Here is a 13,383-nt window from a genome sequence, read left to right as displayed (position 1 = left end):
CCATGGCTCAATTGCAATTGATGCGATGCAAATGCAATAAATTAGGCACCAATTTGCAGCAAAAAGGCATCATTATATATATTATAGATCTCATCCCCCTTTTGTTGCAATTATTTGCCTACAACCGGAATGATTTCAATTCGGTGAACTGACACTGCCCAAAAGGAACTTTCGGCGGAAAAGCGAAAGGATAAGCGGAGTCATCGTCAGGATATTAACACTATCACTTCCTGCACTTTCCCACTCCCTCGATGGCTAATCTCGAGTTTCGTCTAATTGCATTTGCATATTTTGATAATATTCGAAAAGGGGAAATGAAAGTGGCAAATGCATTCTCCATTCGAAATACTCAGTTTAATGCGGATGAAATCGTGCGGAAAAGGGGGAGGTGAAGTGAAAATTCCTAAGCTGCCAACGGAAATTTAATTGCATCGTGCGAAGAAATCCCGTTTAATTACGGCGATTAACTGTAATAATTTATTAGTTTTTGCTTAATTTGTGACATGTGCAAACAATTAGTAATTCAATCGCATGGCCAAAAAGGAAGCAATAATAACTTTGACTAATTAGCTGTGTCGTAGGCTTAATTCGTGGCGAAAATAATATGGGCGAATCACAGAAACAATTAATATGCTTTTTTTTATTCAATTGCCAACTTTTGTAAGGCCACATACTAAAGAGTAGTAAAGAGTAGGAAAAAAAAAGCGCTGAAAAGTAATTACTCTCATTGAATTTGCATTATTTGTTCATATTTTACTAATGCAACATTTTTTGAGCTTTTACCAAATTTAAAACGGCCAAAAAATTCAAGCAGGTAAGAGGGTACCTATTTTTAATAATTCATTTTAAATGTAAGCATAGCACATATAATATTTGAAAATGGTTTTCTTTTTAAAAATAACTGAACTTGAAAAATATTTTACAAAGGGCATGTACATTTTACATATACTCGACTGTAAGATTACACAAAATCATTTTTTTTACACTGTTAGAGTCAAAAATAAAGCTAGGTAAAGATAGTTGGAAATAAAAACCAGCCGATCAAATAGCTAAAGTATAATATTTTTTATATTCTTTATATTTAACATACTCATAAATCCTTGGACATATATGAAATTATTAATTACATGAAGGAGATATAAAAATAAATTGCTATGGAGGAATCACTGCCGTAAAATAGCCTAACGCCTCGTTCCCTCTGTCAACTGCTCTACGTTTGTCAACACTCAAATGTTAAACAAAAAAAATTCTTTCCGAATCACCAAAAACAGCAACTGTTTGTAAAATATCATAAATTATTTACAAAATTTATAAAAACCAACGGGAAAATGGTAGCAAAAGTAACTAGCGGCACGAACAAAGTGTTCCAGAACGTGAGTATGGGTGAATCATCAAAGGACAACTGACGAGGATGAAAAGTAACCTCACTTTGTGATGGTTTTTCTCTGCATCTGGTCAATTGAAATTTACGATATATATTAAATTGCATTTGCAGCATGATGACGTGCACATCTCCTTCGAGGACCAGCAGCGGATCAACCGCTTCGCGAAGCACAATGCCCGCATGGATGACTTCAAGGCGGAACTGGAAACAAAGCGCAGTGAGCTGAAGAGCTTGGAGGAGGCGCTGGAGGAGATCGAGCTGTTCGACGAGGACGAGGACATACCGTTCCATGTGGGCGAGGTGTTCCTCTCGCACAAGCTGGAGAAAACACAGGACATGCTGAAGGAAACCAAGGAGCAGGTGCTCAAGGAGATCGCCGGCGTGGAGGCCAAGATGAAGGTTATTAAGGCGGAAATTGACGAGCTGAAGGCTCATCTCTACGAGCGGTTCGGCAACAATATCACCCTGGAGACCGAGGACTAATCCACAAATGATCGATTGTTAATTTAACATTTTACAAAATAGAGTACATTTAATTTAAACTCAACTAAACACGCTGTCTTCAGATTAGAGCACTAGGAAATAGATGATTAGGGCGATGATAAGCAAGGTGACTACCACACCTCCGATGAATATTCGACGATCCTCGACCAGCCGGCGTTCTATAAGTTTCATCGTGTGATTGGACAGACCCAGTGTGCTGCCTATCGCCTGGATTCTCTTGTGCGCTCCGCCCAGCGTCATTCGCTGGGAGATCAGGCTCTCGAGAATGCCACTGCCCGAGGCAATCATGTCGTCCACACCCCGATGGGCGTTACCCAGCTGCGTATGATGCTGCAGTTCGTAGTCCAATTGCAGGCGCGTTTCCTCCGGCTGCGCGCTGTTTGCCGTGAATCTGTGGTTCAGCAGCTGTTCCCTCTCCGAGATCTCCTGCATCCGTCGCTGTCTTCGTTCCCGCGCCGTCTGCAGCGATGTCTGCAGGTGTCTCAGGTCATATTTCAGCTGATCCACGCGTAGTTTGGAGCTTTGCCGCTGCGAAGGTGGCACCTTATACAACAGCACATCCAACCGATCGCAGTTTCTAAACACAAAGGATAAACCATTAATAATACAATCTCCTCTTGGGATATATTTCATTGTAAAACTCACGCGTTCGCCTGGGTAATCTTCAATTGAATCCCGTTTTCCACGTCAAGCGATTCCTGGGCACTGAGCTGACTCAGCCGCTGAAAATCGCGCTCGATGTCCTTTACCACATTGTTGGTTTGGTGGTACAGGCTCTCCATGTTGCTTCCCCTATGGATTCCGCATTAACTTGTGGGCCCGAGAATCTTCGGCAATTAATATTTAATCGGTTGCAATTGGTTTGTTTAAAAAGCTGACGCGTTAACATTGGACAGAGTGTCATGTTAGTTAACAGCACTGATAGCAGAGCAGCTGGCTGCCGTTTTTTGGTATGACCATATATTATGAAAAACCTATAAGCTAATGCAACTATCTAATTTCTTTTTTATTTTCAGAGAATATGCTATACATTGTTAAGTAATTAATTTTAATTAGTGACCAAATATTGCACTTAACAGCGCTGTTAAGAGTTATCACTGTTAACGCTGTAGAAATCAGAGTTGTTAAGCAAGCAAGCAATACCTAAAACCCCACTGGTCACATCGCCCTGGAAACGCGTTAGCACACTTTTACGGTATTTTAGCATTTAGCATTAACCACAATGGCGAATACATCAAGTACCGGCGTTGGTAAGAAATAAAATTGATAAATTAGCAATTTGACAGCTTAAAAATGCGATCCCTACACGCCCGGAGTTGCTGGCCATCCGTTTTCTACATTTCCCACTGCCCGGCGGCGATTTTTTCGCCGCTACGAGCCTGACAAGCGGACCGCAATGTGTGTGTGTGTACAAAACGGGCAAAAAGAAGACGAAAGCAAGGGCGAAAGACGAAAGCCGATAAAAGCGAAATGGGCGATTGGAAATTTATTTTCGCCAGCGGACCACGCTGCTCTTGCAATTTTCCTTGGCCGCTTTTGGCGTTGGAAAAACTCCGTTGCAATTGGGCTTCGTGACTTGACATTTTCCGAAATATCATCCCCGCTCCGCCCTCTCTATGTGGCTCTCTCTCGCCCGCTCGCGCACGCTCTTCTTCTTGCCTTCATACTTTAAGTTTTTTCTTTATTTTCCTTTTTTTGCACACTTGCGTTTTGCAAGCTGCCTTGTCTTTTCTAATTAAATTAGCTGCCATTTACATTTGCCTGGATTGTTTTTGCAAATGCAGAAATTATGCTTTCGCCCCGCCCCCGCCGACACACCCTCCCCCCGCGCCCATCGTTGCTAATATATGCGCTTCGCACTTTTTTTTTTTACTTGTGTTCTCTGCACGAAAATGCGTACAAAGTCACACGGCCGAAAACAAAAACAACACGAGAAGCAGAGCGCAAAACAACAACAACACGTACCCATATGACCCCACACTGAGAGAAAATGTCCCCGAAATAGCACCGAAAATGGTGTATACAAAAAAAAAAGTAAATCCAATAGGAAAATTAATGTATTAGTTTTTTAAATGGATTTTGTTTCTACAAAGATAAAACTGCCTTGTTTTTAATTATATATATATTTATCTTATCTATTAACTTTCCCAGTCCATTATTAATATGTCTGTGATTATGATTATTTGGAAAGTTAACTACTTTCTTGCCCCGTCAACAAGAAAATTGAAGACAAGCTGCCAGTTAACTTAATGACCATATTTAAAGATTGAAGTTTTTCAGTGAAAATGCATTATGTCATCGAGTTCTCACCTCTTTGCCGTTTCACATTGCAGTGGTGCCACGAAATTTCCGCTTACTGGAGGAGCTGGATCAGGGCCAGAAGGGCGTGGGCGATGGCACCATATCGTGGGGACTGGAGAACGACGACGACATGACGCTCACCTACTGGATCGGCATGATCATCGGTCCGCCTAGAGTAAGTTTCCATTTCGATTGGACTTTCCTCGCTACGTCACCAGATAAGCCCGGTTTATCAGGCATTTCTCTAGGATTATTGACATTTTATCGCTTAGATTACGCAGACCAATGAATAGGGCATTCAGTTTATCTTTATCTCTTCAGTGCGATGGAATTTGATAATATTTGCACTTCATTAGCACCGCTGATGCAACTCATTGTGAGTGGGCTTCACAAGTCATTGGCTTCTCCAAATATCTAGCTTCTTATGAGGTAATGAGGTACAGGTCAGAAAATATGGGAACATGAATAGGTTTTAATCTTATATGAAAACTACAAGCAAAAATCTAGAATTATTGCTATATAATATAGGTATAGAAACGCTCGTTTACATGCTAATTTATTCTTATTTTATACACAAGAAAATATTCCACTTTCCATGCATTTCTTGGGGAAAAACAAGGCTCTAGCCTTGAATTGCTAGCCAGGAAAGCGACGGAAAACTAAATTTGCATTTAATTTTTGTATAGTCTAGAAGTGTTGCGCGCGCCGCCGCATGAATCATTGAGGAGTTTGGGTGGCAGGGTCTTCTAACAGCAGAGCCCCAGCTTGGTTTAGTTGCAGTGGCAACTAAAGTGGAGAAGAAGCGGAGGACTAGGGGAATGGGCGCCTGACTCATCGACACTCGAGTATTGAATCATTCAGGAATCATTTAATGCTAATGGCAAACTCTTGTGCTTACAGACACCATTCGAGAATCGAATGTATTCACTAAAGATCGAGTGCGGCGAACGCTATCCGGATGAGCCACCAACGCTCCGGTTTATAACTAAAGTAAACATTAACTGCATTAATCAGAACAATGGCGTGGTAAGTGCAAGCAATCGAATGTGGCATAAACAATGACTACATATATTTGCATTTGCAACAGGTTGATCATAGATCAGTTCAGATGTTGGCCAGATGGAGTCGCGAGTACAATATAAAAACGATGCTGCAGGAAATCCGTAGGATTATGACCATGAAAGAGAACCTGAAGCTGGCACAGCCGCCAGAAGGTAGCTGTTTTTAGTCGACAACATCCGTTAGCAACACCAGCAGCAGCTGCAACAGCATCGACTGCAACGCGAGCGGGAGCAGCATCCACACCCATTGAGAGCCGGAAAACCAACCACCATCAGTCCAAAAGTCCAAGACCAAGAGGTGGCCACACGTGCGTGGAATTAAAAAGAGATTGTGTGGCGGCTGCTCCGCCGAGTTGCCATCGGCGGCAGCGAATGCTTATTAATGAACGTAATAAAGATCGAGTGCGGTTATTGTGGCAAGAACAACAACCAAATGCAAGCTATACTATAAGTAAAGGGAACAGCAGCGAAAAATGCGATAGGAGCGTCACTATGAAGAGGTCGTCGTCGTCCCTTCCGTCATGAACTATGTCATCGTGTTTGGTTACTTTGCTTCTTACTACTTTCTACTTCAGTCCCAAACAAAACGAAACGAAAATATGAGAACTTCTTGAATAAGAAATAAAACAGCAGCATGAGAAACAAGTTAAATGCCTGAGAGATTCAGATTCAACACTTCAAACCGAAAAATGCGTAAATTAATCGAACAGAAATGTAATGCATAAAAATGATAACGATTATTTAAGATCACAGCGTGAGATCCGAGCGAGAATTATTGTTTTTTGCCTAAACTAAAAATTTATTAATTATATACATAAAGCAAAATATATATTAATTTAAATAAAACCAACGTCGAACAGCATTTTTGTAGACGGCGCCAGTACGAACGTATTTTTTTTTACCATTGAAGAAGCGATTTTGTAGTTGATTTTATATTCTATTCTTTCAATATCTTCCTCCCGAATCGCTTGGGACGAGGGACGCGATTTATAATCATTGAATTGTGGAAATTATAGATATATATATATATAGAAACACACACACACTAAGCCGATGAGCAAATCGCGCGGACAGAACGATGAACGATGATTAAAATAATACTTTAATTTAAGCTTCTAAATAAAACAATTAATCCAATAAACCGTAGTGTATCCATGTAATCTAGTGGGATTGGTTCAAAAGTTATAAACATTACATGGGCAAGTGGAAAAACCAAATCAAGTAACTTTTTAAATTGAAAACTGATGCATTCGCCGCCTAGAAATGATTTCCCAACCATCATCTCCGTTTATTTGTCAATTGTTTATTGTTTTAAATACATAATTGATTTATCGATTCTATACACAATCAATGTCACATTATCCATCAATCATTTCGCTAGGCTCCTGTAGTCTTCGTAGCCTCAATCCCCCGCTCATTGAATCTTCCGATCCGATCTTCGTTTGGTATTGGCATACCAAGGATGTTTTAGATTTAGCTATTTAGTTTTATTTGAATTTGGTTGGCTCTCGCAAATTGGTATAGGTTTTGTGTTTATATTTTTTCAGCGGAGAGAACATTGACTTGGTGGTTGCGGATGCTTGTTCACTTTGTGTGTGGTTTGGTTTTTGCTTAAAATTGATTTATCTTTATTAGTCGGTAAAGCCGCGATAACACTGCATTTCTTCACACCATCAAAATCAAATTCAAACATTCTACTTCTCCTTGGGCACGAACACGATCTTCCGCGACTTGAGCGACGACCACTTGTGCCGCTTAATGTAATACGAGATGACGGTCAGGAAGCCGAGGATGCCGATCACCTTGATCAGCAGCTGCTTGCGGTCGTCGTGCTCCGGCTCGGAGGTCCACTTCAGGAAAGTGGCCACGTCCTTGGCCAGCTGGCTCTGCGTCGGCGGTGTGCCGTCCTCGTACTCAATGACCTGGAACGGGAGGAATCATTAAGGATATTAATCTAAACTTAAACTCAAATCATTAGTTTCTTCTTGAGTAACAACGACTTCGAACTTTAAATCGAAATTATCATATAGAACTAATAGATTTCGTATTTGATCAGCCACCCACCTCGTTGTACAACACCTGGGCCATGGAAATGGCGCCGCCCGGGAAGTACGGATTGAAGTACTGGCCCTCGCGCAGCACCACTCCGGCAGGAGCATCATGGTAGCCCGTGAGCAGCGAGAAGATGTAATCCTCTCCGCCCTTGCGGGCCGACACGATGTAGCTCAGATCCGGAGGATAAGCACCGTTGTTGGCAGCACGGGCCGCCTCCTCGTTGGGATACGGCGACGGGAAGTAGTCCGACAACTTGCCAGGACGAGTGTAATAGTTGCCGGTGTCATCGGGACCGTCCCTGACCTGTAACGGGTACATCCAAGTCAATTAGAAATCATGTAGATCTATTAATCCATTCGGTTACCCACCGTGATCTGCTCGGCTTCAGCCTTGGCCTCGGCTTCGGTGTGGGTGACACCAACCAGATTGCGGTAGGCAATGTATTGCATCGAGTGGCAGGCGGAGCACACCTGCTTGTACACCTCGTAGCCGCGACGAACGCTGAAAGTAGGAATTGAGATGATGTTACGCACTGGACAGCAGGGTCAGCGGGAAAATGTCATCTCAGCATTCTTTAGTCACAAGCAATAACTAATATCTCCATTTAACCATTAATAATAAATCTTCTATGTTCTGTTAATTGCTGTTCTGATTTGCCCTTATAAGCAAAGTATTGTTGTTAATCTATAGTTGTTATCAGTTTTTAAAGATTACAGAAGATTAGTCGGAAAATTGGCTATGTTTTGAAATACTTGAAACAAAATCTTTCACATCTGTCTAATCAATAAAGAACTCCTTTTGCAGAACTACACTGTTCAAAATTTTGCAACAATCTAACCCAATTCACTAGAAGTGCACTCCTCCACTTCTCAGTTTAGCCGGGAATATGCCGCCTTTATTGATTACCTCTGGTGGTCCAAAGCATCGAAGAGGCCCTTGTGGTTCCAAAGTTGCGCGGGGGAGTGCACCTCGCCGCCGGAGGCCTGCACGGACTGCTCCAGGGCGTAGATGAGGGCGCCCACTCCGCCGGTGATCGCTCCCAAGGCTCCGATCAGCTGTTGGTGATGCACACACACGCACACACAGTCACCGAGAAGCAAACGCGTTTTGAGGTTAGGTCCGGTCGGGTATTATGAAATGCGAAGTGGGGAATATGTGGGATTCCTGACTCGCAGACTTACCTTCTTGTTGCCACTGGCCCAGCTGCCGGCGGAGGAGAGGTTCTTCGCCTGCAAGTAGAAGGGATGTCATTTAGTTCGGACGTTCGGCCAAGGAGAGTACGAATTTTTGCACGGAGTTACATAATTGGGTTGTTCGGTTCGTATCCGAGTTCGTTTAATCCCATTGGAATTGCGGATACCACTCACAATGCCACCCAGTGTGCACCATTGGTCCTTGCATTTTATGCCCCGACGTGGTATTATTTCATGTTTTTCTCCATCGGATACACGACTCCTTCAAGGTGCTGCGGTGGCTGTAGAAAAACTTGCAGCCGCCGTTCACGATCTTTACCTGCTGCAGGCTGAGTGCTGGCGCGGATTTCAGCAATCTCAAGCCATGGAATCTTCGCAATGTCGCTGCCATGGTGGCCGGAGTTTTAATTTCTGCGTCGTCTGGTCGGTTAAGGAAACTCTGCGGGCAGCCAATCGCCAATCGAATCAATCTTTCAGTTCCACTGCCACAAAGTCTTCCTCTTCTTCGCTGCTCTCTCGCGGAGGTGGTGGTGGTGGGCAACTCGCTCGTTTGCCAGCGAATCCGAATCGGCGGGGGCGATATTTTGGTATTTTTAAACAGATATTTTAATTTTAATTTTTATTATTTTTATTATTTAGTGTAATTAATTCAATACATTAATAATATTAATTTTTAATTAACTCTTTTTGTAAAAAATAATTGTTACAAAGTATACCTTAACTGCTTTTAGTGTTGTTTTTTTCCTTTTATACAGAACATTATATCTTCGAATTTACGGATTTCCTACTTGTTGATTCAAGATACTCCATCCATTCAGATACTCCATACTCCAATTGGAACTACTTGTTGACATTAAGTTGGATATTTATATTTTTTAGAAACCACTTGATGGTTTCTTAAGATAAGTTGACAGAACAGCTGTAAAAACAGTTACATGCCTTAGCAGAACTTTGGGTGCTGTTATTCAATTTTTCATGTATCATGTTATCACAAAATTTTTATTTAAATTTTATTGATGAAATTTTTTTGAAAGATCTACAAGCTTCTTAAAAGCCTTGGAAAAGACTTTTCAAAAAGTAGAAACGAATACAAATATCGCAGTACACAAAATTTCCTGCGATTGGTTATCTTGTCACAGATCCATATTATATTTTTATTTTTATTTTTGCTAGTTATTTTTATTATAAATAAGTTTTTTATAAAATATACTGTTTAACCGATGAATACATTTTTCCTCTGATCTGGCATCCCTCTCGCCAGTTTTTCGCACACCCCCACTTATCGATAACAGCTGAGCACCCGTTAATCATTCGCCAACAAAAAAACCTAGCAACGCATAAACAAATGCGAGAAGAAACCCTCTTTATTGATTTCCACTAAGTGCGGTCAGCGCAAAAAGTGGTTAATAGCTCTTACTAGACGAGGAATAAAGCCAGGACGCAGATCGTCATGCCGCAGGAGGAGGCAAATGCGGGAACAACGGCCCAGCTGGATGACGAAATCGAGAATGTGCGTGTGGTGGTGCGAACGCGACCCATGGACAAAAATGAGTTGTCCGCGGGAGCGCTAAGTGCGATTTCGGTGGATAAGATCAACCGGGCCATTACGGTGATGAAACCGAATGCCACCGCCAATGAGCCGCCGAAAACGTACTACTTCGACAATGTATTCGATGGGGGCTCCAATCAGATGGATCTCTATGTGGACACCGCCCGTCCGATTGTGGACAAGGTGCTGGAGGGCTATAATGGCACCATCTTGGCCTACGGACAAACGGGCACCGGCAAGACGTATACCATGTCGGGGAATCCGGATTCGCCGCAAACAAAGGGCATCATTCCGAATGCATTTGCGCACATCTTTGGGCACATTGCTAAGGCCAAGGAGAACCAGAAGTTCCTGGTGCGCGTCAGCTACATGGAGATCTATAACGAAGAGGTGCGGGATCTACTGGGCAAGGATGTGGGCAAGAGTCTGGAGGTCAAGGAGAGACCGGACATCGGCGTGTTTGTTAAGGATCTCAGTGGCTATGTGGTGCACAACGCCGATGATCTGGAGAACATCATGCGTTTGGGTAACAAAAATCGTGCCGTGGGAGCCACCAAAATGAACCAGGAGAGCTCCCGCTCCCATGCCATTTTCTCCATTACGGTGGAGAGAAGTGAGCTGGGTGAAGGTGATGTCCAGCACGTGAGAATGGGTAAACTACAGCTGGTGGATCTCGCCGGCTCCGAAAGGCAGTCGAAGACCCAGGCCAGTGGACAGAGGCTTAAAGAGGCCACCAAGATCAATCTTTCGCTATCGGTGCTGGGAAATGTGATCAGTGCTTTGGTGGATGGAAAGAGCACACACATACCGTATAGAAACTCCAAGCTAACTCGACTTCTGCAGGACTCCCTCGGTGGTAACTCCAAGACCGTCATGTGTGCCACCATTAGTCCAGCGGATAGCAACTATATGGAAACTATATCCACCCTGCGCTATGCTAGTCGTGCTAAGAATATCCAGAATCGCATGCACATCAATGAGGAACCCAAGGATGCTTTGCTTCGCCACTTTCAGGAGGAGATTGCCCGACTTCGCAAGCAATTGGAGGAGGGCGACGGCTTGGAGGAGGAGCCACCGAGCTCCGAAGAGGAGGAGGATACAGCAGACGACGAACTAGAGGCACCACTGGAGATCGAATTGGAGTCATCAACGATCCAGGCAGTGGAGAAAAAGGCCAAGAAGAAGCGCGAGAAAACCGATGCCGAAAAGGAGGAACTGGCCAAGCGCAAAAACGAACATCAGAAGGAAATCGAGCATGCTAAGACGGAGCAGGAAACACTTCGCAATAAACTAGTCTCACTGGAAGGCAAAATTCTCGTTGGCGGGGAGAATCTGCTGGAGAAAGCGCAGACTCAAGAGCTGCTGCTGGAGCAATCCATTGCGGAGCTGGAACAACATGAAAAGTCCGAGGAGGCGCTCAAGCAAACTTTGCAACAGAAGGCCACCGAAAGGATTGACATTGAGGAGCGTTACTCCACGCTCCAAGATGCCAGCACAGGCATTACCAAGAAGATACACCGGGTGATGCAGATGCTGATGGGCGTGAAATCGGAGCTGGCGGATCAGCAGCAGGAGCACCAGCGCGAAAAGGAGGGCATCTACGAGAATATCAGGAGCCTATCGAGGGAATTGGCCTTGTGCGAGCTGGTATTAAATTCCTACGTGCCCAAGGAGTACCAATCGATGATTAATCAGTATACGCACTGGAACGAGGACATCGGCGAGTGGCAGCTGAAGTGTGTGGCCTACACGGGTAACAACATGAGGAAGCACATCTCGGCGCACAAGACGAGTGGCAAGGAGCCCGATTTCCTCGATCTCTCACATGTTTATCTCAGCTACAACACCGATGGAGTGTCCAATCCAATGCGCTCCAAATCCGCCAGGCCGCGAACCTCGGGTGTGCCCAGACCCACGACTGCCAGGCGATATTGAAGCGAGTGTTGGACTGCTCGACTGCTAGTCCGGCTGCACATCCTCGGTGGTCTGCGCGTCCAGTTTTGGTTTCTGCTCCTGCTAATCCTGATTTTCTACAGCCTCAGATTCATTTGCTCAGCGAATTTCCTTTTTGTTAGACCTTAGTTTTTGTTGATTTATTGCTTAGGACATACTTTTTAGGTTGAACAACGGTGCAATATATTTACTACTGTGTTTGTAATTTTACTTTCTAACATACTTATTTTATAATACTTACAACTAAGTAGTAACAAGATTTTACCCGATTAGGCACAAATATATAGCTATTGTGTGCTCTTGGCTTTTAAATAAAAATATGATACTCACTCGTAAATATTTTATCTTTCTTATTTAAAGGAATTATGCTTATTTTGTTTTTATTTTTTATCAGCACACAAGTAGGCTATAAATTTTCAGAGCTTGCTGAACAAAACTGAAATTTGGCCGAGTTACGCACAACTGGTTCCATAGTGTAGCGGTTATCACGTCTGCTTTACACGCAGAAGGTCTCCGGTTCGATCCCGGATGGAACCAGGAGGAATTAAGTTTTTTTATTTCTTTTGATTTTTTAAACGTTTAAAAAGTGGATCTTTAACAAACACAAGTATATACAAGTAAATATATACTTTCGTTTATGGTATACACAAAAATCTGCTGTTTTTACTTATTTATATTTTTCTATTTTGAGATATTAAAAAATATTTAAATATAATTTCAGCAATAATAAAAATTAATAAACATATAACGAACTTTGAAAAAAAAAATTATCTTTTTCTCAACGTGGTTCCATCCGGGATCGAACCGGAGACCTTCTGCGTGTAAAGCAGACGTGATAACCGCTACACTATGGAACCAGATGCCAATCGTTTGACAAATCTCAAAGAGAAAACAATGCTTAAAAAGGTTCTAAGGTAAAGTGAAAAAATCTGATCTTAAGGAATTTTAAAATCTGGGTTGTTGATAAATTAAAATAAACCAAAGAATGTGAAAGCTTTAAGTCGAACGATAAATAAGAATGTCATAATTTAATAGTCCTTTCTTCTTTTTTTGATTTTCGTTCGTTTCGCTTAAATGCCTTCCGTTCAGGTGTTATTTCGATACCGGATTACTCATCCATCCCACCTGCAGGGGATGCGATTGTTTGGGCAGGTAAGCCTGCGATAAGGAAAGCAAACTGTACTTTTATCCACTATTTATTTAGCTTTGTGCGAATTTCTACTCCTGTCGCAGCCTAGATTTTAGGCAACCCAAATGAATCTGCCTGAAAGCATTTCCGCCTTATCAGTTTGCTCTTATCGCCGCACGTTTTGTTTGCCCATTTAGCTGCAGCTAGTTGCGAATTGGGGGGCGGAGCTCAAATCGACAGCGGTATCGCAGTAA

The 13,383-nt window shown here is 42.8% G+C and overlaps 5 protein-coding genes and 2 non-coding genes across 7 annotated transcripts; 4 read left to right on the top strand and 3 right to left on the bottom strand.

Moving 5' to 3' along the window:
* The first annotated feature begins 1,213 nt into the window (after positions 1 to 1,213).
* On the top strand, positions 1,214 to 1,931 carry LOC117139625 (probable prefoldin subunit 4). Its single transcript, XM_033302079.1, has 2 exons — positions 1,214 to 1,373; positions 1,496 to 1,931. Exons 1-2 carry the CDS (start codon positions 1,329 to 1,331, stop codon positions 1,865 to 1,867), a joined length of 417 nt encoding a protein of 138 aa, XP_033157970.1. The 5' UTR covers positions 1,214 to 1,328; the 3' UTR covers positions 1,868 to 1,931.
* On the bottom strand, positions 1,890 to 2,809 carry LOC117139623 (probable Golgi SNAP receptor complex member 2). The gene is made up of 2 exons (XM_033302077.1): positions 2,534 to 2,809; positions 1,890 to 2,465 (listed from the first exon to the last, which is right to left on the bottom strand). The coding sequence occupies exons 1-2, from the start codon at positions 2,668 to 2,670 to the stop codon at positions 1,952 to 1,954; spliced, it is 651 nt and encodes a 216-aa protein (XP_033157968.1). The 5' UTR covers positions 2,671 to 2,809; the 3' UTR covers positions 1,890 to 1,951.
* A 224-nt stretch (positions 2,810 to 3,033) lies between these two features.
* LOC117139624 (ubiquitin-conjugating enzyme E2 variant 1) lies at positions 3,034 to 6,137 on the top strand. The gene is made up of 4 exons (XM_033302078.1): positions 3,034 to 3,138; positions 4,222 to 4,364; positions 5,090 to 5,215; positions 5,277 to 6,137. Exons 1-4 carry the CDS (start codon positions 3,111 to 3,113, stop codon positions 5,415 to 5,417), a joined length of 438 nt encoding a protein of 145 aa, XP_033157969.1. The 5' UTR covers positions 3,034 to 3,110; the 3' UTR covers positions 5,418 to 6,137.
* A 394-nt stretch (positions 6,138 to 6,531) lies between these two features.
* LOC117139622 (cytochrome c1, heme protein, mitochondrial) lies at positions 6,532 to 9,022 on the bottom strand. Its single transcript, XM_033302076.1, has 6 exons — positions 8,818 to 9,022; positions 8,487 to 8,534; positions 8,212 to 8,360; positions 7,674 to 7,806; positions 7,315 to 7,608; positions 6,532 to 7,172 (listed from the first exon to the last, which is right to left on the bottom strand). The coding sequence occupies exons 1-6, from the start codon at positions 8,887 to 8,889 to the stop codon at positions 6,945 to 6,947; spliced, it is 924 nt and encodes a 307-aa protein (XP_033157967.1). The 5' UTR covers positions 8,890 to 9,022; the 3' UTR covers positions 6,532 to 6,944.
* Positions 9,023 to 9,791: 769 nt separating this feature from the next.
* LOC117140899 (kinesin-like protein KIF3A) lies at positions 9,792 to 12,317 on the top strand. The gene has a single exon (XM_033304056.1). The coding sequence runs from the start codon at positions 9,949 to 9,951 to the stop codon at positions 11,980 to 11,982; it is 2,034 nt and encodes a 677-aa protein (XP_033159947.1). The 5' UTR covers positions 9,792 to 9,948; the 3' UTR covers positions 11,983 to 12,317.
* Positions 12,318 to 12,464: 147 nt separating this feature from the next.
* Trnav-uac lies at positions 12,465 to 12,537 on the top strand. The gene has a single exon. It is a non-coding gene; the product is annotated as a tRNA-Val (tRNA).
* A 247-nt stretch (positions 12,538 to 12,784) lies between these two features.
* On the bottom strand, positions 12,785 to 12,857 carry Trnav-uac. Its single transcript has one exon. It is a non-coding gene; the product is annotated as a tRNA-Val (tRNA).
* Between the last annotated feature and the right edge of the window lie 526 nt (positions 12,858 to 13,383).

The sequence above is a fragment of the Drosophila mauritiana genome, chromosome 3L (genome assembly GCF_004382145.1).
Source record: "Drosophila mauritiana strain mau12 chromosome 3L, ASM438214v1, whole genome shotgun sequence".
NCBI classification, from domain to species: domain Eukaryota; kingdom Metazoa; phylum Arthropoda; class Insecta; order Diptera; family Drosophilidae; genus Drosophila; species Drosophila mauritiana.
The sequence above is the reverse complement of the archived record's forward strand: the minus strand, read 5'-3'. Positions and strand labels throughout refer to the sequence as shown.